Consider the following 22,258-nt stretch of genomic DNA (forward strand, 5'->3'; position numbering starts at 1 on the left):
CCTCTTCCAACTGTAATTTCAACAGCTGCACCTGCACAACTCCACATTTGCCTTTGCCTATCTTCCTATCTCTCTGTGGAACCACCCTTGGAGATCGGGATTGGAAGCCATCAGCGTCTTCACCTCCTCTGGTACCCCTGCTAGGATTGCCTCGGGTAGGGTATTTCCTTCTCATGGCTGTACCTATGTCAGGCAAACAACACTTGGTTGGTCAGCCCGTTAACTCTGGCAGCCAGCTCCACTTGGTCCAGGTCTCATGGTGACAGGTGACACCCTGTTACTACTCTTCAATCTCTTAGTGCCAGCTTAATCTCTTCAGTAAGTTGACAAAGCATACTCATCCAGGGTGCCCCACCCTTTCTCGGGGGTTGGCAACTTCTCTACAATTCAGATCTGTGAATCTGGGGGGATGATAGATCTCCCCTTTGCCCTCGCCCTTCTGTATCAATAGCATCATCATTGCCCTGGTTTGGGATCTTAGATTGTAACGTTCTCTCTTACGTCTACTACAGGTTCTGAGGTCGGGGCTCTCTTGGGCTGAAATGCCAAGCTCCCTGTTAAGCGTGACTGCTTGAACATCATTTCCTATGCTGTCTATCCAGTCCTGCAACAATTCATCAAGCAGTGAGCATAGGTCAGTCCCTTTGTCAGTGTCACAGTCTGCCTCTTGCTCCCTTTCCAGTCTGACGTTGAATAGTCCCCTTTTATTTCCCATGCCTGTGGGGTCCACAGGGGTTGATGTTAGAATATTCCGTTATAATAGATTGTGTTTACATACATTCATTGTATTTACTTATTTTGATTGTAGTCCTTGTGTGACGTGAGGACGCTCACGTCAAGAGAGGGACTTGCAAAATCCCCTACGTCAAATTATAGAGTCTCCAACCTTACACCATTATTCCACTATCAATTGCAAAGACTGTAAAATGTAACTGCGAGACCCCATCATGTAAGGTGAAGGAATGCGCTACCCTGCTGTTCCAATGACACCCCCCGGGGATAAACGACTCGAGCCAGGGGGTCGGAGGAAGTTATCAGGACTTCTTCCGAACAGCGACTTCGATCAAAGCACGGTTTTACACAACCCAGGTGCTCACAGTCCAAGAGAGTGTAAACCAGGGGTCGGAGGAAGTTTTGATAAACTTCCTCCGACCAACAGCTTTGATCGAAGCGCAGTTTCACCCCAGATGGCCGCACTCCGAGAGAGCGTAAAACTGGGGGGGTCGGGGAAGCCATTGTCGGGACTCCCTCCGACCCTTTGGCCAAAAGGTATAAAATGAGCCTGATCCTTTGGATCGGGGCCAGAACTTCTTCATCTACACATTCGACTGGACGCGTCTCAGCGGGTGTCTAGAGGAGCCAAACGATCCTCGCGGGGTGACATTCATTCTGGCCCGGGATATCTCGTAAGTGTATTTTCCTGACTTTGAATAAACCATTCTTGCTTGATTAGTTCCTGGCCGTTGTGACGTTTTTCCCTGAATGATAATCTGAACACACCGGGACAACAAAGTCCGGTCCCGTGGCAGGAGCCACAAAAACAGACATTGACCTCTCCTCTCTACTTTGATCCTCCTCCTGTGCCCTACCCACTAGTTTAGGAATTGTCCCAATTCCTCCAGCTTTTCTTTTCGCTCATTTATGGTGTCCTTAAGCTGCCTTAAGCTGACTCCTTTGGTCAATTTGGAGACCTTGTGAGACAAACTTCTAGGCCAACAGCACTGGTCTGGTCTCACTACGAGGGGTTAATTTCCAGGTCCATCAAGTATTTTAATTCCGAACCCTCCTTCAAACAGATCCCAACCCTGTTAATGAGACAAACTGTAAAACCTGCCCAGATGTGAGAATGAGAAACAGAATGACTGGCTGTCTGTTAATGTGGCCCTGCTATTGACTGGCAACCAGTCCTGTGTAAATACATCTACTGATGCACCTGGACACATCCTCAGTGATGTTCCTGGGATCATCGGGTGTTTCGGGTCTTTCAACATCATACACCCTCATCCAGGTGACCCAGCCAGGGCTGATCAGGCCCCGACTTGTGTCCAGTTGGCACGCTAGCTACCATGATTCCATGGCTCTCCTCTCTTGAGCCACAGCCATCTTGAGACCCTCTCTGCCGCTTCGGTGGTATTGCGGATGGCTCTTCTCCTATGCTGCCCGATGATGCCCAGACAACCCAGAGTGCTGGCTAAGGACCGGTGCAAATCCCCTGCAGCCCACTTCCACTGGAAGGCATTTTGCCCTCCATCGCTGGCACCCCCTGACCAGTCCCGTGTACTTGGGAGAGCTTCCTCTCAAAAGCCTCTTCCAGGCGGTCTTCCCACGGGACGGTCAACTCCAACATTATCACTTGCTCGGTGGCTTCTGATACAAGGACAATGTCAGGACGGAGGGTGGTGCTTGCAATATGGCTAGGGAACTTAAGCTGTTTTCCAAGGTCCACTATCAGCTGCCAGTCTCTTGCAGATGTCAGGAAGCCTGCTGGTGTTCTTCGAGCTGTGGCTGCCTGCTCCCCAGCTCTGACAAAGCCAATGGAGTTCTTGGCAGGGCGGAACTGCTTTGCCCAAACCAACCCTGTGCTGAGTGCCTCAGCGATGGTCTTCAGGACTTGGTCATGCCTCCAACGGTAGCGCCCTTCTCCTAATGCCGTGGTGCAGCAGCTTAGGACGTGTTCTAAGGTGCCTCTCTTAGAACACAATGGGTAGGCTGGCGACTCCGCTAAGCCCCAAGTATGCAGGTTCGATGGACTGGGTAGCACATCATACACTGCCTGGACAAGAAATTTGATGCGATGGGGCTCAGCTTTCCAGATCTCCGTCCAGGTAACTTTCCTCTCAAGCGCATTTTCCCATCTTGTCCAGGCACCCTGCTGTCTCATGCCCACCGCCTTGCACGATCTTGATTCCTCCACAGCTGCTCTCACCTCCTCTTGGACCAGGCGCCTCCTCTCCTTCCCCCTGGTGTTCATTTGGGAGGTTGGGAAGGATCCTAGGCCAGCTCGGCCCCGTGTGAAAACTCCCACCAGAGTCCTATGGCGCAGCCTAGCTTCAGCTGTTTCTACAGCCTCTTCTGCCTTCCACTTCCTGCCTGTCCTTACCTGGACTCCAGCATTAGCCACCTTCGGATCGCTGGAATCCCTGTACAGCACCACCTCTCTGGCTTTGGCTACCTTGAACTCCTCCTCCAAGGACTTGAAAGGCAGCTGCAGCTTGTTGTTGCGCCCATAGAGAGCAATGCTGCTCAGGCTCTTTGGTAACCCCAGCCATCTCCGGAGGTGGCTACTGACTTTCCTCTCCAGGGTTTCTACTGTGGAGAGTGGGACGGCATAGATGAGGAGCGGCCACAGGATCCTGGGGACGATGCCGTGCTGGTAGACCCAAGCCTTGAATTTTCCAGGCAGACCGGACTTGTCCACAGACTTCAACCAGACATCCAACTCAGCGCAAGCTGTCTTTATGGATGCTGCATCTTTGAGAGAGCTGTCGAACATCTTGCCCAGGCTCTTGACTGGCCTCTCTGAGATCGTGGGGATAGCTGCGCCTGCTATGTTGAAGCGGAACTTGTCTTCTACCTTCCCTTTCCTGAGCACCATCGACCTAGATTTGGCAGGTTTGAAGCTCATCCGGGCCCACACCATCATCTTCTCCAGCCCCTTCAGAATCCACCGACATCCCGGAACTGATTCTTTGGTAACTGTTAGGTCATCCATAAATGCCCTAATGGGTGGCTGTCGTTGTCCAGAGCTCATCAGGGGTCCTCTGCACTCTGGCTCAGCAGACTTGGTGAGCATATTCATGGCCAGGGCAAATAGCGTCACAGAGATAGTACACCCTGTGATGATGCCAATCTCCACCTTGTGCCAGCTGGATGAAATTGCTCCTGAAGAAACCCTCAAGCTGAAGTTGTTGTAGTAGTCAGCGATGAGGTCTCTACATCTGCTCGGCACATGATGCTTCGCCAGAGTGAGCTGGACCAACCTATGGGGTATGGAGCCGAATGCATTGGCCAGGTCGAGCCATAACACTGACAAATTGCCCCTCAGCTCTCTAGCCTCCCGGATTAGCTGTGTCACCACCCCTGTGTGCTCCACACAGCCTGGCATTCCTGACACGCCACCTTTCTGTACTGATGTGTCGATGTAGGTGTTTCTAGCCAGGTATGAGCCCAATCTCTTGGCGATAGTGCTGAAAAAGATCTTCGATTCCACGCAAAGGAGGGAGATGATGCGGAACTGATCAAGGCGGGTGGAGCCTTCTTCCTTCGGCATCCATACTCCTTCGGCCCATCGCCATTGCTCTGGTATCTTCCCCTTTCTCCAGAAGACTCTCAGGATTTTCCACAGACGCATAAGCAGTTTGGGACAGTTCTTGTACACTTTGTACGAAGTGCCGCTTGGTCCTGGAGCAGAGCATGCTCTGGCTTTATGGACAACCTCCTTGATTTCCATTAGCCTCAGCTCCGACATGTCAAACTGCACCTCTGGCTCAGGGGGATCAATGAGGATGTTGCAGTCTCCCAGCTCCATTTCTCTTCTGGGGTCGCCGAACATCTGTGAGAGGTCTCGATCGATGTCTTCCCTTGAAGAGGTAAGTTTTCCACTGCGCTTCTGGCCTTGCAGGTCTTTTGTGAACTTGAAGGGGTTCTCGATAAAGGCCGTTCGTTTACGAGCCCTCTCACGTCGCCGCCTCCGATGCCACTCTGCTCGGCGTAGGACCCTTATCCTCTTCCGGTGGATGGCCATCAATTGGGTTAGGCCCGATCGCTCCTCCTCTCCTGCCTCCTTATACTGGCACTTCAGCGCTCTCATCTCCCTTCTGATGAGGTGGATCTGTTCTGCTCTGTGGTTCCTTGCGTAGGATGCTCCTGAGCTTTTCTTCTGCTCTTCGCCAAACCGTTCCACCGCTATGTCGACAATGATTGCTGTCATGGCATGCAGCTTTCGCTCTGCCTCTCCTTTTGACGCAGTCTCCAGGATTTGGTCCACGTCATCGTCGAACTGCTTCCAGAGTGAAGTCATGGTAGCTGCTGGCCACTTGATCCGCCTCCGCGCAAGGGCAACGCTTGGAGGTTCCGAGCACTGTGGGGTGACTCCGGGCAAGGCCCCTCCTGCGTCTCACCAGATGAAACACCTGAGTTTACCCTGCCTAACACATGATGGCGGCTGGAATAGGCTCCGGCATTCCCTGCGACCCTGAGTAGGATAAGCAGTAGACAATGGATGTATTGATGGATATTTGTATATGTGATTTTTTTTAATTAGTGGGGAAAAAAAAGAATGAGAATAAGTTTCTCATCCATCCAAACAACTTCTCTTCTTTTCCTATTCACTGATTATTCAATATGATGGGTTTGTGAAGATCTGATGAGTCTGTTGCAGTAAAAAGTAGGAAAATAAATTATTAAATTAAATTGAATTCCTCTGATGGACACATTCCTGATCCAATCCTCCCATATTCCCAAAGAATCTCGGCATCTTCATCTCTGCTACATGCTGCTCTCTTACCTCTTTTCTTCAATGCTGCTATCTATAAACCATACTGCACAGCTGTTCAGAATTAGAACTGCTTTATTCACCAAGTAATTTTGAACTACAAGGAATTTGCTTTAGTTGACGGTGCTAAACAGACAACAGACTGTCAGTCCGGGGCATTATTTATCAGGCAGGCTGCCAATGGGAAGAAACTTTTGTGGTGGATAGTTTTGGTCCTGATGGACTACAACCTCCCGCCAGATGCGAGTGGTTGGAAAAGTTCATGTCCTGGGTGAGAAGGGTCACAACGCACCGTTTTGGTGGGGATGATGTTGTCCGTGCAGAAGTTCACATAGTCCGTAATGCAGGCAGAAAGTTTTTCGATGTCCTCTCCCTGATCTTTGCAAAGCACATCCCAGTCAGTCATCTCAAAGCATCCCTGAAGTCAGCTCTGCCTCCTGAGACCACCTTCGGACAGTTCTGGTGATCACAGGTTACCGCTGGACTTCAGGAACATAGCGAGGCTTTAAATGGACCAGGTTGTGGTCTGCCCTGGGCAGATAGTACGGCCGGAGACTCACTGCTAACAGTTCGATGTCCGGGCTGCACACACTGCTCCTTCACCGTGATGTGTCCGGGGTTGCACCACTTGTTTACAAACACAGCGACACCTCCTCCTTTCTTCTTGCCGCTGCCGGCACAACTCCGGTCCCCTCGCACCAACTGAAAGCCGGGTAAACTCACCACAGAGTCCAGTATGTCGCTGTTTAGCCAAGTCTCTGTGAAGCACAACACCGAGGCCTCATGAAACACATCGTCGTTCCGTGTGAGTGCTGTTAACTCCTCCAACTTGCTGCCCAGCTATCTCACGTTTCCCATCACAATGGAGGGGAGATACGGTCTGTATCTCCCCTTCCTCAGCCACCGTCTCCTCCCCGCTCTGCAGCCCCGGTATTTCCTCCGCAGCTCCTTAGGGATTTCGTGCCTCTCCCTCATCCCGCCACTGCATCTCAGCTCCATCAGCTGATGAGTGCAATGAGGGTGGAGTCATCTGTGAACTTCAGGAGCTTCGCAGACTGGTGACTGGAGGTGCAGCTGTTGATGTAGATGGAGAAGACCAGAGGGAAAATAATACATCCTTGGGGGGATCCGGTTCTGATGGTGTTGGAGTCAGACATGTTTTCCTAGCTTCACTCGTTGCCTTCTGGCTGACAGGAAGTCTGTGATCCACCTGCAGGTGGAGTCTGGCACATTTGGCTGGGAGAGCTTGTCCTGTAAAAGAGCTGGGATAACTGTGTTAAAAGCAGAGCCGAAATCTACAAATGGGATCGTAGCGTAGGTACCTGCTGTGTCCAGGTGCTGTAGGATGTAGTGGCGGGCCAGGATTACTGCGTCATCTACAGACCTGTTAGTTCTGTAGAAGAATTGCAGAGGGTGCAGGAGGGGTCTATGATGAATTTGAGGTGGGACAACACAAGGCGCTCAAACTACTTCATCACCACAGAGGTCAGGGCAGCAGGTCTGTAGTCACTGATATCTGTGGTCCTTGGTTTTTTGGGCGTGGGAAAAATGGTCGAAGCCTTGAAGTAAGCTGGTACAGGGCATGTCTCCTGTGGGGTATTAAATATATCAGTAAGCACCGGAGACAGCTGGTCAGCACAGTGCTTCAGGGTGGATTAGGGCATAGAGTAGGGCCCAGCTGCTTTGTGTGGGTTCTCTCTCATGGAAATACTTTTCACATCTCTCCATAAATGAAAAAGGTGTTGCTGGGGTTGTGGAGGGGAGGGGATGTGCTGCAGCACCAACTTTGACTGTGATGGACAAGGGGGGGGCTGTTGGGCTGGTGCTGGAGAGGGACCATGGGGGGATGGAGTCAGGACTGTCTTTCAAAGCAACAATAGAACTCATTCTTGTCATTGGCCAGGCGGGCATTGTTCATGGAGTGGGGGATTTTGGTTTAAAATTGTTGATTCGTCTAAACCAAAATTTTTTTACTGGAGATTCTCTGAGTAGTCGTTTAGCTTCCTACACCTCCTTACTACCCTGTCTGAACAGGACTCTGTCCCCACTCCGAAATGCTGCTTCCTTTTTTGACTTTAACCATTTGAGTTTCGCAGAGAACCAGGGTTTGTTCTTATTATACCTCTATGTTGGATTAACTCTATAACACATATGTTGGCATATAGCTGTCCTCCCAGAAGCTGATGTATGATGTCACAGCCTCTGCGTACTTGTCCAGATCATTGGTGGCAGACCTGAAAACACCCCTGTTGGTGCAGTCCAAACACTCCTGAGGTCCTGCACAGCTTCACTGGTACACTTCTTTGATTTCCTCACAACAGGTTTGCAGAGGTTTAGTTTCTTCCTGTATGCAAGAATAAGGTAGACCATGGTGAAGTTAGTAAGTCTCAATGCAACTCGGGGGATTGCATGATAAGCATTACTTACTGTAATGTAGCAGTGATCTAGAATGCTCTCCTCCCTTGTTGGGCATTTGATAAACTGTCTGTATTTTGGGAGTTCACGGGTGAGGTTCTCCTTGTTAAAATCACCGAGGACAATAACTAGGGTCTGGGTTCATCTGCTCCACACTCAGTATCTGGTCGCTCAGCATGCATTGTGCCTCCTGCATGTTGGCCTGCGGTGGGATGTAAACACTGACCAGGATGAACGAGGCAAACTCACGGGGGACAATAAAATTGCTTGCAGTTGATGAAAATGCATCTGCGGAGCCACACAAGCACACCAGCGTGTCTTCCTTTTCACAAAAAAATAGAGTTTACAAATAAAACAATATGCACCTTCTGTTCTCGGTCTATTTTCCACCATCCTTTCCTATAAATTCACTGTATTGTTCATCAACTTTATTACTCTATAGTTACTGCAATTCTGCTCATCTCAGTTTTAAAAATAGCCACCATCACACTTTCTCTCCATTCGTCAGGCATCTTCTCACTCTCTAAAATCCTGTTGAATAACATAACCAGGAACTTTACTGCTGCCTCTCCTAAACATTTTCATACCTCCAAAGGTATCATCAGGATCAACTGCCTTTCCATTCTTCATCCTCTTCAATATCCTCCTCACTTCACCTTTACTAAGCTCTGCTACTTCCTAGTCCACAAGTAATTTATTCCAATATTCCCTCGCTTTTATTTTCCTCATTTGTCAGCTCTTCAAGTACTCTTTACATCTTCAAATTACTCACCTGGCACCTTTCAATTCATTTCTCTCTCTCTATCTTTCATCACACGAACTTGCTGCACATCCTTCCAATCAATATACTGTATCTCTGTTTCTCTGTTTTACTCCCTGTAGTCCTGTCTGAAGTCCAGCAGCAGGACACACACCACATTTTGTAGGGATATCAATACCCCTGTCCCAAAAGAGGAAGAGCTAGGCACAAGAGAGGAACCTGAAACCAACACAGCACGTCCATCAGCAGAGAAGAAGCTCCTGGGGCGAAGGCGATTAGTCAAGTGGCCAAAGTCCCGTGACAAGTCATTGTGGAAGGAGATCAATGCAGATCTCCGCAACATTCTAGAGGGGACCAAAAGCACCATCATGAAGAGTTGGAGGGAATGGGCAGCCTGATCTATGCCTATGGAGCGGAACGGTTCGGTGTGGTCAAATGCAAATAATCAAATCTATCAATTCCTCCCAAGTCCAGAAGGCAGACAGAAATAGACCGCCTAGTCAAGGAGAGGAGGCAGTTGAAGAAACAATGGAGGAAGGCCACAGAGGAGGAGGGAATAAACCTGCTTCAGGAAGAAATTCAGAATTGGCTTGTAACACTGAGGAGAACTGAAAACCTCCACAAGAGGCACAGAAGGAGGGAAACAAGATCACGCGTCTACAAAGACCCCTTCCAAAGAGCCTAGATGGGTGACCTCACAACGCTTACCACAACCAAGGTTTGTACAGTACTGCTACCAGGAAAGCTCCAAGATAACATCAAACTGGCTTACATAACAATCAAGCTGAGCAAGTCCAGAAGCATTTCCATTGTCAATGGGAAGAACTGTCTAACATTTAGATAGACAGTGGTTGTCTTTGTGGGTAGGACAGCACTGGTGCAGAAATGAACATAGGGCGAGACAGCTGACATGTATACTTCACGATCGGTGCCCCCTTTGAATACCCCCCAGTACATAGGCTCAAAGCAGTCTTGTAGGGTCAATGTGGCTTCCTCAGTCCAGACCTGGATTGCTCCAATGATGGATTTGGGCCTGCTAATGACAGGTTTATAGGTAGGGATCAGTTCTATTGAGATTTGATCTGACATTCCAAGGTGGGGAACTGCTGCAGCTTTGTATGCACCTGGAATGTTACAGTATATCTGATGCAGTATATTATTGTCCCTTGTTGGAAACTTTATGGATTTGTGAAATTTGGGGAGCTCAGCCTTTAACCCTGCATGATTAATAATGACCGTCGTTAACCCAGGCAACAAATGATCCTGCATAAGACTTGAAGATTTGATTCACATATTAGGTTTTGGCACAAGTTTTATGCCAGATACACTTCCTGGTGCAAACCTTTACTCATGAAAACACTGGATTGTGCTGTCCTGACACTGCATCAGTTCAATCAGAATTATTAAGCATTTCATTGTCATTCCCTAAACACAGGACAAGATGTTTCAATCTTTACCTTGACAGCACATACATGAGACCAGTGGAGAAACAAGCCTGAATTTGGGAGTGCATCTTTAGTAGTGTTCTTGAGTATGCCTGACACTATACACCACTGACAAAGGTGGACAGCTCCAGGTGATCAGTCCTGAGCTTGCATCCCATGCCCAATTAGAGAGGGGAGTTGCCAAATAAAAAGTGGTATATTATCCTCCAGGACTCTGCAAGGCAGGGCTGTCCCCTTCCCTGAGTCAAGCAATGATGACCGCAAGCCCGAATCTTCTATTTTTTTAATTCTGTTTTATCAATTCCATTTATATCCTGATTCCAGACGAATAATTTTATTCAACCTATTTTCCAATGTATTTTGTATTGAAATCGTCATGGTTCAATCTGCTCAGCTGACAGCTGCCGCTCATCACAGGCAATCAACTCTCCTTTATAAGTACCACATCCACAATCACACTGTTTACCAACTTGTGCTTTGCTATGCAACACTTTCTAGTGACCCCCTGCCGGACCTCCTGGAACCAGCCTTGTGCATTCTCCGATTCTCATGTCGGATTTTCCTAACCCCAGCTCCCCCTTGCCTGTTTTTCCAGTCCCAATTTCTCTGTCTTATCTGTGTTCTACCTGGTGATGGGACGATGATACCTCAAGGAGTGTATTGACACACTACACAAACTGTTTCAGCACTGTGTTGATACTCTGTTGGTCACCCAATAGTGACCCCTGCAGTAGTTATAAAATCATTGCAGGTAAAGAAATTCCTTCTTTGTGTAAATGCTGAACTGAGTTACTATGTAAAATATAGCAAATTTGAGTTGAAAACTAGAGTTACAATTTTTAACTTACATACACATTTTTGTTAACTTAACTGTTAAATCATATGAAATAAAAGACAAAAAAGTGATTAGTTTATGAATTTTTATTGAGGAACAAAAGTTTTTGGAGTGTCTTTGCTCCAGGGCAATTTCTCCTCTTAGACACCAGTTCCCAAGCCTTAGAAAATACTCTTTCAGAGCCGACACTTCACCTACAATAAAATAAGAAGTTAATTTATCTGAAAACAATTCAAACCTCTTACCAGAAAAGAGTAAAAATTAAGGTGGAGCATTGGATTCACTTGTTAAAAAAATAGACACCCTATCTCATGATTTCGAGATCACGACCTCGTAATTACAAGATAAAATGAATAAAGCAACTGTAAGGCTCTTAAACTGACTATCATATGTATCACAGGTCATTCACTTGATAAACTGATAAAGTGAGGGCAATGTGCCACCGTAAAAATTAGTATACTACAGTAAACAATGCTCAAAGGAGAAAAAGATTTACCTTGTTTGGCGTCACAAGATCAAAATTATTCCACACTGGGGAAAACTTCTTAGAACGATCCGTAATTATGCAAAATCCATCCAACAAACCCACGACATGTTGATACAGTTTGTTTCCTGAAAAACATACTTTTGCGTGGCACATCCAAACAACACAGTTCCTGTATCACTCCCATGATTCTTTCTTAAAGCAATACACTCACAGATACGGTGTTTCACTCTTGAGCTCTCAGCACAGTGCTGATGCACCAGTGTCGCTCGTCCCATCACTGGCCATAGGTCCAACCTTAACACCAATATATGTGTGCGAATGAAGGGGTACTAAATGGAACGGTAAGCTTACCAAGAATACAGGTAAAGAAGGTGGTGGATATTAGATACCTCGACAAAAGTCAACAGTCCAGTGCAATAAAAGTGTTGAAAAGCGGTGAAGTAACATGGTCAATCAGGTTTGAACAGGTGGAGGAAAGTGTCAGCCGTAATGTGTGATGAAGATATTGAGATTCTCTTTGGGAGTAACAAGGATGGGTATGATGGATAGGGTCTGTCTTACCTTTTCCCGACATGATTTCTTTGCCCATCTGATCAGGGATCTAAAAGAATATGGCTCCAGCAAAAATATTATAAATTGTAATCTGTTTTCTTTACACCACTCAAGAGAGCTCCCCTCGTTGTACAAATCAGGGTCATATTCCAACAATCTCATGTCTATAAAGGGCTTTGAAGATAGAAATCTGAGTGGCCAGATTTATGTTATTTGGGCTCCAACAGAGAAGGGATAGTGACTATGTTGGTTGAAGGATGCCACGGTTGGGACTGTAAGGCAGGAGGCCTGTAGGCAGGCTGAAAAGGATTTATGGACTTAGTGAAAGCAGACATGAAGTTAGTTGGTGTGAGATAAGGGAATGCAGAGAATAAAGATGGATGGAGACAGATGTAATGGGATAAGGTCAAGGGAAGTAAACACTGACCAGGATAAGATAGGATACTCTTCACAACTTGCAGATAATTAATTTGGTCTCCAAGTGAGGGCTGGGTGATTTCTTCATTGCTCTCACATTTGTACACAGCCTTTGTAAATGTAAAAGCAAATTCCATCCACCACTTTCTCTTCCACATCAGCTCTGTGCTGTGTTTGGGTTGGAAAGTTGAATGCTAAGCAAATAGCACTGCCCAGGCTATGATTACTGGACCAGTATTTGTTAAGCAAAAGGTGGCATATTTGCCAAACGCAAATGTCTTTCTTAAGGGAGCATCGGTTTGACCATGTGAGAAAGAGAGTGGATGTATTGATAGGAGTGCATCTTATAATCCCTGCTGCTACAGCTTAAATAGCATGCCATCCTGATTTCAATTGTCTCCTGAGCATCTTAAAGAGAGCCGCTGCTCCTCTAACTAAAAGTTATGGAAAACTTTCATGATCGAAGAAAAATGGATATGAGGTAGTATTCGTAGACTGACTGAAGTTTTAAATTTCCCTCCGGGTATACTAGATGCAGTAGGGACAGGCTAAGATGTGAAAAAAGCACACAAAACTACCCACTGAGGTTGTCATGTGCAATCTTGTTCACAAACACAGAGTTGCAAAAAATTATGACCTGGTTTAAAACACATACAGTGTGATATTTAGGACACTATATTATATTTTTATCTATGTCATATGTGCAAACAGCAGCCCAATGAATCATATGAAAGTAAGCTTTAGGGAAGGGGCATTTAGAGTCCAACCCTCCCCTCAACAGGCAAAGTCTCCAGAAGCATCTGCACTGCACTGGAATTATGTATTGTAATGATCACAAACCAGGTCAGGTACTCTCATTCATCAAGGATTTCATCAGAATAATAGATACATTTAAGCTGTTGCAATGCCAAGAGAAACTACCACATTTTCTATTCAATCTGTGTATTATGGTATGGTGGCTTAGTTGGAGATTGCACAAAAGGAGAATTGGCAGGGGTAGGTGTCTATGTGGAAAACAATGAGTCTCATCGCTCAGTGCATTCTTGCCAATTGTCCCTTTTTCAAGGATAAGACACATTCATCATTCACAAACAGGAGGATTTTTTTTCTCTCAACTAAGCTTTTCATTCACGTCTCACATTATAGGATTCATGAGGGTAAAATTGAAAAATTATCTGTAAGGATGCAATAATATTTTATTTTTGGATTTTATATCCAGAGTTGGTGCCAGAAATGAAAGGAACACCTCACCTTAACGCGTGGCTTAGAGGGGACAGTGGCTATGACATGTATTTCACATACCTCTATTATCAAAGGAACACAATGTGCCCGATCTAGAGACCCTTCTCGAAATAAAAAAGAAACAATAGAATAGAATATTCCTTTTATCATCCCACAGTAGGGAAAGTTGAACACACACACACACACACACACACACACACACACACACACACACACACACACACACACACACACACACACACAAACACACACAGACACACACACACACACACACACACACACACACATCCTTGTCAGACCTTAGATCTAGTAAGATCCAGCTAGCCTTGCTCATGGTTATAACATGTTATAGCACCCCTATTGACCCAACTCATAACCTGTTCTTTTCAGACGTAAGCCATGTGATTCCCATGTTTTCTCAAATTTTAAGCAACTAGTAGTATCTATTATTCCCCCTTTTCATGTGCTTCCTTGAGATTTTTTTTCTATGCCTCATTAACCCTTTGCAAAAAATGTATCCAGTGCATGGATATGCACTTAGCAGCTATGGGGCAACAGTAAGTTAGGGGTTTAGTGTCTTGATCAACTAACACTTGGGCAGGATGGGAGGAGCTGGGGGATTGAACCAATATCATTCAGATCTAAGACGGCAGCTCTGCCACCTAACCTCGGGCACCGGCTGCCTCTCATGTTTAAGGATGGTGTGCCTGACGCAAACACACTTAGGAGTTAGGGCATCTTAAGGGATTTATTGATGAGGAAGGTGAATGGGGAGCTGTGCTGGAGCAGGGTTGTCGCCACAAGGCACTCACATGGACAGGCTTGACCTGGGACTCATGAATGTTGGGTGAACTGGGAGGGGAGGGGCTGATTACAGACTACTTCAAATTGGCCGATGAATCTTGGGGCCAATTTCCGGGAGGTGGATTTCAAGGGAATGTCATGAGAAGAGACCCAGACTCTTTGCCAAGAGGAGTAGAGGGGAGCAGGAATCGCCTCGGGTCACAAGAGCAGCGGCATTGCTCGGAGGTGCACTGCAGCACGGCCAGCACTTCTCGAGGGCCGACCTTTCTGGACGAAAAATATTATAGAGCCGACTGGAAGGTAGCCATGCCCCAGGGAGAAGATTTATTGCACAATTGTAGGGGCAGTGAGGAGGAAGAAAGAGCCTTATCTTTACTAAAGACTCAGCTGAACGCATTATATTCTTCGGGGACAAGGGACAAGTCAACCAGGTCAGCTTTTTCAGGCTTAGTGGGACAGGCAACGGGATAGGCAGTTAGATCATGATTCGACTCTGAGTTCAGACTAGTTAAGGTGCAGGTTGTGGTGCTGGAGCAAGTTGAAGCCAAGGACGATGGGTGAGTGTGACGTGGGAAAGACGTAGAAGGATATTTGTTCATGGTGTTTTCTGGAAGTTATCAACTGTGAGGGTGTTGTTTTGTGGGTGTTGTGAGGTAAGGCTCTACTGTTGGGGCAGAAATATTCAGTGGTGTGGACAGGGGTATGGTTTCAATGTAAGACTGCTGGACCAGAGAGTGATTGATCAGATTCTGCTCAAAACCAGAGTCAATGAATGCAGTGAAACCAAGTGTGTCGCTGTTAAAAAGAGTAGCAGGGAGCAAGAGTCAAGGAGAGGTCTCCGTTCCAAGAAGGCCTACCAGCCTTCCTGCGTCTTCTGCCAAACCCGCTCTCCTTGGCCTAACGGGACAGGAGGTAACAAAATGACAAGAGGATCAGCAGTAAAGGCACTGGTTGGATAGTGTTCGCTGCAGACTTTCCTTCACTCAGGAGTAGCTGAGCCTACCAAGCGCTAGTTAGTGTTCCCTTCTTGTAGGCTGAAGGACCTAACAGCATTGTAAGAGTGCACAAGGGAACTCAGTTCAGTTCTGGAGAGCATCCGCTGGATCAGAATGGCCAGATTGTTCTGTAATATTTAAGGAAGATGTGCCTGACCCAAATGCAACACTCAGGGGGTAGGGCATTTTAAGGGGTTTATTGACAAGGAAGATGAATGGGCTACTGTGCTGGGGCAGAGCTGTCTCCTGGGGAATGTCACAGGGGTCTCAGGAAACGGCAAGGAGAAGTCTAAGCGGTCACAGGAAATAGCAAGGAGAGGCCTCAGGGATCGCAGGAAACAGGGGCATGCAAGGAGAGGCATCGACCACCAGGAACTAGAAGCTGCTAAAGAAGCGCAAGACAAAGAAGGCAGGGGATAATGAACTACTGAGAAACAACCAACGATCTGGCACCAAAGGGCTGGTAGCATGCTGCACCCAGAGCCTTAGAGCCGGATCCCACCACTGCTCTCACATGATTGCTAGTGTCCAAGCAGTCTTTTAGGAAGCTATTATTTCTTTTAATGTTTACAAAAGAATGTAGCAAGCACGAGGGACAGCACCTCTCCCCCTATAGGACTGTGAGCCGGGAGCACACTATACGTTCCCAGTACAAGTTGTTCTGTGAAATAGTTTGAAGTTTGAACCTTCGTCAAAAATTGTTTTCCTCCTCCTGCCACAAAAGCACCCTTTAATTTTTACCAAACCGCCAACCCATACACAACATCTAGTTCTATGACTAGATGAACGTTGCCCATGTTTTTCAGGACTTGAATATTAAGTTTCTTCTTCTTCTTCTTCTGGGTTTTCCCTTCAAGGGTCACCACAGCGTATAGACCTTCTCCATCTAACCCTATTCTCTCCTGACAGAAGTCGGCATTAGTCAGTTTTAGTTGGTTTTTTTTAGGTCAGGTATCAGGTGAAGAGATCATACCCCCACGTCTTTAGATTTTCCTCTACCTGTTTTCTGCTCACACTACAGATCACACTCTCATCTGCAAACATCATGGTCCATGGAGATTCCTGTCTAACGTCATCTGTCAGCCTGCCCACCAACATTGCAAACAAGAAGGGGCTCAGAGTTGATCCCTGATGGCGTCCCACCTCCACCTTGAACTTTTCTGTTACCCCTACAGCACAACGCACCACTGTCTCACAGCTAGCTCACATGTCCTGCATCAATCTAACATACTTCACTGCCCCTCCAGACTTCCTCATACAATTCCAGAGCTCCTCTTTTGGCACCCTGTCATATGCTTTTTCTAGGTCTAGAAAACACAATGCATCTCTTTCTTGCTTTCCCTATACTTCTCTATTAGCATTCTCAAAGCAAATACTGCATCTGTAGTACTCTTCCTAGCCATGAAGCCATACTGCTGTTCACAAATGTTGACTTCTGCTCTCAGTCTGGTTTGCACTACTCTTTCCCATAACTTCATTGTATGGCTCATCAACTTTGTCCCTCTATAGTTGCCATAATTCTGCACATCCCCCTAATCTTAAAAATAGGCACCATCACACTTCGTCTCCATTCTCCAGGCATCTTCTCACTCTCTAAGATCCTGTTGAATCAGAAACTCTACCGCAGTCTCTCCTAGACACTTCCACACCTCCACAGGTATATCATCAGGACCAACTGCCTTTACACTCTTAATCCTCTTCAATGCCTTCCTCACTACACTTTTACTCATCTCTGCTACTTTGTGGTCTACCTCTATATTTACCTTTCATTGTACCTCCATGCACTCCTGTCTGTTCTCTTCGGTCCTCGCAGTGTCCCACTTCTTTGCTAACCACTTTCTCTGTATGCACTCCAGCACTTCCTCATTCCACCACCAAGTCTCCTTATCTACTTTCCTTCCAGAAGACACACCAAGTACTCTTCTTCCCGCCTCCCTGATAATACTAGCTGTAGTTGTCCAATCATCTGAAAGCTCACTCTGACCACCCAGACCCTGTCCCAACTCCTACCTGAAAACCATACAACACTTCTCCTTTTTCAACTTCCACCACTTTGTCCTCTGCTCTGCCTTTTTCCTCTTCATCTTTCTTGTCACCAGTCATCCTACAAACCACCATCCTATGCTGTCTGGCCACACTCTCACCTACAACTACTTTGCAGTCACTGTCAGGTGATCTCTGTCAGGTTACCTCGTCTATACAAGATGTAGTCTACTTGTGTGCTCCTACCTCCGCTCTTATAAGCTACCCTATGTTCCTGTTTTTTCTGGAAAAAGGTGTAGACTACAGCAATTTCCAACCTTTTTGTAAAATCTACTACCATCTGTCCCTCTGCATTCCTATCCTGTATACCAAATCTGCCCATCACTTCTTTTATTCAATTACTACTCTCTCATCTCTCTGCATTACTTCATTTAAGTCATTCCAGAACTTCTCCTCAAACTCACATCCCACCTGCGGGGCATAGCCACTAATAACACTGTGCATCACACCATCAGTTTCCAGTTTCAGACTCATAAGTCTATCTGACATTCTTTTCACCTACAAATAGTTCCTAAAAAACTCCTCCAAGATAACTCCTAATCCATTTCTCTTCTTGTCAGTGCCATGCTAGTACAACTTAAAGCCTGCTCCTAAGCTTCTAGCCTTTCTACCTTTCCACCTGGTCTCCTGGATAAACACTATATCCACTTTCCTTCTCTGCATCATGTCAACCAACTCTCCACCTTTTCCTCTCATATTCCCAATATTCAAAGTCCCTACTCTCAGTCCCAGACTCTTACATTTCCTCTTTTCTCTCTCCGCTTCCAAACACGCCTTTCTCCTCTCATTATTTGACGTACAGTAGCCCAGTTTCCATTGGTTCCCTGTAGGTCATCAGTTCCAGAGGCAGGCATTGTTAACAGCCCTGACCGGCCCTGACAGATCTGACATGATCTGGTTATTATGGTTGATTCACATGTTTGGGTTAGGCAAAAGTTTTACGGCGGATGCCTTTAGCGACGCAGCCCTCTGCATTAATCCGGTTTTGGGACCGGCTCAGGGGGACCCCGGCAAGTGCCACCCTGTGGTTGCATTTGCCGCCCTGAGGCTGCATTGCATTATTGAATGATAATATGATAATAATCCTGATAATAGGAAGTTATTTGAAGCTTTTACTTTCCTATTTCCAAATTGCTGAATTTGATTTCCCTTCCAATTAGTTGTGAAATACGATATTTTCACATAAATGTCTCCTCTCAGTGCTACAGAGAATTGATGCGATTGTATAAGATTAGACAGAATTATGTTTGATGGAAATAATTCTGATAGTCTGTATTGCTGTATTTCATAGGACCAGTACGGCTTGGTTTTCTTCCAGTAGAGGCTGTGTTGTGCATCTTAATGCAAGAGAATATTCATTTTTCCATACTATATTCCTCACTGCTAATATATTCTTGGCTGTAAATACCTTGAGGAATAGCAACACTGCTGCGGATGAATAATGCACCACTGATAAATGTAGTGTGTGTGTGTGTGTGTGTGTGTGTGTGTGTGTGTGTGTGTGTGTGTGTGTGTGTGTGTGTGTGTGTGTGTGTGTTTTCACACACACTTGCACATTGTGCAGACCCGGATTTGAATGAATGTTTGTTAATGTAGTCACTCCACTCTGAGAAGGTTATGTTTTTTTAACTGTGCTGCTATGACAAAACAAAGCATATGCTTCTTGCTGTACAGTCTCTGTCACATCCAGCCTTTTGTGAGGTTTTCTCCCTTGACAAAACGGCTTGAATAATTAGAGATACATGCTTGTTTGTGAGTGAATGTGTGTACCTGCATGTTTGTGTGTGTCTGTGTGTGTGTGTGTGTTGAGTTTATTTATGTTTGAGTACTCTTGAGGATAATTGGAAAGCATTCTACAGATGAAGAGGTTTAAGATGGCAACATCCTTTTAATATAAAGTAATATATAAATCAACAAACATTTTAGCATTGTTTTTAGTCTTGAACCAGCCCAAGTACTGCTGATTTTGCTAAAAGAAACAGAATTAAACATTTGAGTTAGTTACTTGGTTATGGTCGTGCACATTTCTATCAGTCCAAATTTGGCATCAGCAGTTAAACAAAGGCCATTACATGTTGCTACTGCCGAGTTTTCGCTTCTATAAACAGGCATAATAGATCCTATTTCTTCACCACTTTTATGTCTGCCTTTCCATTATCTTTTTTTTTTTCTCAGTTTCCAAATCATTTTTATGCCATTTGATGACCAAATGATTTGAATTATGCAGCTCCTGTGGTTACACCTGTGTAGCCCATTATGGAGACTCATTCAATTTGGTATACAATGCAGCTTCAGGGCGGCACTGGCCCAAGTCTCCCCAAGCCTTACAACAGCAGCTACACATAAATAATACGTAATCAACTAAAAATACCAAAGTAATGGTTGACTCAATTCATAACTGTATTGGTCAAGTTTTCCGTAAAGTCTTTGATGAGGAGATGCTGCCTGTCCTTGAACACACGAAGTGGATTCTCTAACTACTATCGATTGATCCTGTTCTGAAAATGATAAACACGAAACAAAATGCAAGCACAATCATTAAATTGCACACAGTTTAACTGTTCTCCTGCTTGGTTGAATTACATTTTATTATATTTTAATTACATTTAAAAAAAAAAAATTGCTTACCTGTGTGTTTTCTGACCAGATGTCTGACACCGTTTTCCCGTTGCCAGTGTGTCAATGTCTGGCTGTAGGTCTTGGGTTGAGGCAATGTGTAGAACAGCATGGAGGTTGTCAACCGTGAGGTGAGATCTGTGTGTGTTTTTGTCCAGATTCATTATGGAAAAAAACTGTTTGCACAGATAGGTGCTCCCAAACATGGACAGAATAGGGGCAGCATGAAGTCAAAGCCGTGGCATCAAACCAGGGGGCTGCAGACGGTAAAATACTTGGATTGCAGCATCCTGGAACTTTGCTCTCAGGCTACTGTCACTTTGAAGCTCAATTAGCTCCATCCGAAGGTGTTGGGGTGCAGTACAGACATTGGTGGTGAAAGGATTGGCAAAGATGTCAAAGCCAGACTGCTGTGCTCTGAAGTCAGAGAAGCGGAAATCAAACTCAGTCTTTAACCAGCTCAGATTGGTAGCCGACTGAGCACATGAAAAAGTTTGGGAAATTAGGCTGACATGCTCTGACAAACAGGAAAGTGGACAAGATGGTCCTGTTTCACTTGCCACATCCATAAGTCCAATTTACACTGGAAAGCCGTGATCGTGTCGAACATTTGCTAAATTTTTTTGAGCTCAGGGAGCTCATCTCCAGCAAAAACTGCTGGAACTCACGATGATTCAGGCCACGCGCCTGAATGAAGTTCACTGTTTTCATGACTGTGGTCACAGTGTCCTCCATCCCCAGCACCTTCTCACACAAAGCTTCTTGATGGATAATGCAACAATACGTTATCAGAGGCGTGTGACAGTTCATTTTCTGCATTTGTCCCTTCATTAGTCCAACCAAGCCCATTTTTCCTTCACACATTGCCGGTGCACCATCTGTAGTTAATCCCACCAAGTTTTCCCACTGCAATGCATTTTTACTTACGGACTTCTCCACCGCATCAAAAATTTCCTGTCCCGTCGTGGTCTCATGCATTGCAGCCACATCCAACAGCTCCTCAATGATAGAGAGGTCCGACTTTACGGCAATAACAAAAATTGATAACCGCGCTGTGTCCGTGTTATCTGTGCTTTCATCAACAGCTAATGACAAAGCTGTGTAGCTGCATGTCTCCTTGACCATCTGTGTTGTAAGATTTACTGCTAGTTCCTTCTCTCGGTCCACGATGATGTTTCTTGATAAACTGACATTTTTAAAGGTCTGTAACTGGTCAGGACACACCTGGTCACAGACCTTCAGCATGCACTGCTTCAAAAACGCTCTCTGAAAAAGACTTGGATGCGTGAGCGATTTCTACAGCTACAATGAAGCAAGCTTCCACAGCAGCCTTGTTTTTGGCTGTGGATTTTGTGAACAAACTCTGCTGCGACCGCAGTTTGCCTTTTAATTCTTGGGCAATATGCTGCTTTTCTTGAAGACCAGCTTTAGCGTACATAGCTCCGTGTTTGGTGTCAAAATGTCGACGCAGATTGTACTCTTTGACAACCGACACCGCCTCATAACACAAAAGACGTACCGGTCTTTCTCTTTGAAGCACAAACAAGTATTCACCTTCTCATCTTTCTTGAAACAGTCTTCCGAGTGCATCATCTTTTCTCTTTCTTGACATGCTGGGATCATTATTTATATCTCAATTCCGCTCGTTGGCATGGATGTGGAAACACTGACGCGGCTACCGTAGTTAAAAGGCATTGTGGGAAATGTAGTTTTTGGTCAAACCACGCTCTTAATGTATTTTGGTATTAATTTTTTGACACTCCAAACTTTGAAGCTCTCGCGGGCCACATAAAATGAGATGGCAGGCCACATCTGGCCCCGCGGGCCTTGAGTTTTACACATGTGCCATAATGGATCATCTCTGAGCCCCTTCTTGTTTGCAGTAGTGATGGACAGGCTGACACATGAGGTTAGACAGGAATCTCCATGGACCATGATGTTTGCAGATGACATGACATGATCTGTCATGACAGAAGGGAACAGGTTGAGGAAAATTTATAGAGGTGGAGATATGGTCTGGAAAGGAGAGGAATGAAAGTTAGTTGCAGCAAGACAGAAGATATGTTTGTGAATGAGAGAAACTCAGGTGGAACAGTGAGGCTACAGGAAGTGGAGATCAAGAAGTTGCAGGATTTCAGAGAATTAAGGATCAA

At 45.8% G+C, this 22,258-nt stretch overlaps 1 protein-coding gene and 1 long non-coding RNA gene across 4 annotated transcripts; both read right to left on the reverse strand.

Moving 5' to 3' along the window:
- Positions 1 to 2,057: 2,057 nt before the first annotated feature.
- Positions 2,058 to 5,455, reverse strand: LOC147237290 (uncharacterized). The gene is given in 5 exon segments (XM_086167638.1): positions 2,058 to 2,202; positions 2,204 to 2,289; positions 2,291 to 5,064; positions 5,067 to 5,147; positions 5,434 to 5,455. Coding segments are annotated over 5 exon segments (3,108 nt in total).
- Positions 5,456 to 5,551: 96 nt separating this feature from the next.
- LOC147237291 (uncharacterized) lies at positions 5,552 to 21,704 on the reverse strand. 3 transcript variants are annotated; one of them, XR_015106147.1, is made up of 5 exons: positions 21,660 to 21,704; positions 21,033 to 21,125; positions 20,118 to 20,243; positions 7,922 to 8,197; positions 5,552 to 7,838 (listed from the first exon to the last, which is right to left on the reverse strand). It is a non-coding gene; the product is annotated as an uncharacterized LOC147237291 (long non-coding RNA). The 3 variants fall into 3 exon arrangements; XR_015106146.1 differs by lacking the exons at positions 21,033 to 21,125; positions 21,660 to 21,704 and having other exon boundaries at positions 7,922 to 8,111; positions 20,118 to 20,661; XR_015106145.1 differs by lacking the exons at positions 21,033 to 21,125; positions 21,660 to 21,704 and having other exon boundaries at positions 20,118 to 20,661.
- Positions 21,705 to 22,258: the final 554 nt, after the last annotated feature.

Source organism: Fistularia commersonii, chromosome 1 (assembly GCF_037954325.1).
Source record: "Fistularia commersonii isolate RoL2024-O1a breed Wild chromosome 1, RoL_Fcom_v1.0, whole genome shotgun sequence".
NCBI lineage: Eukaryota > Metazoa > Chordata > Actinopteri > Syngnathiformes > Fistulariidae > Fistularia > Fistularia commersonii.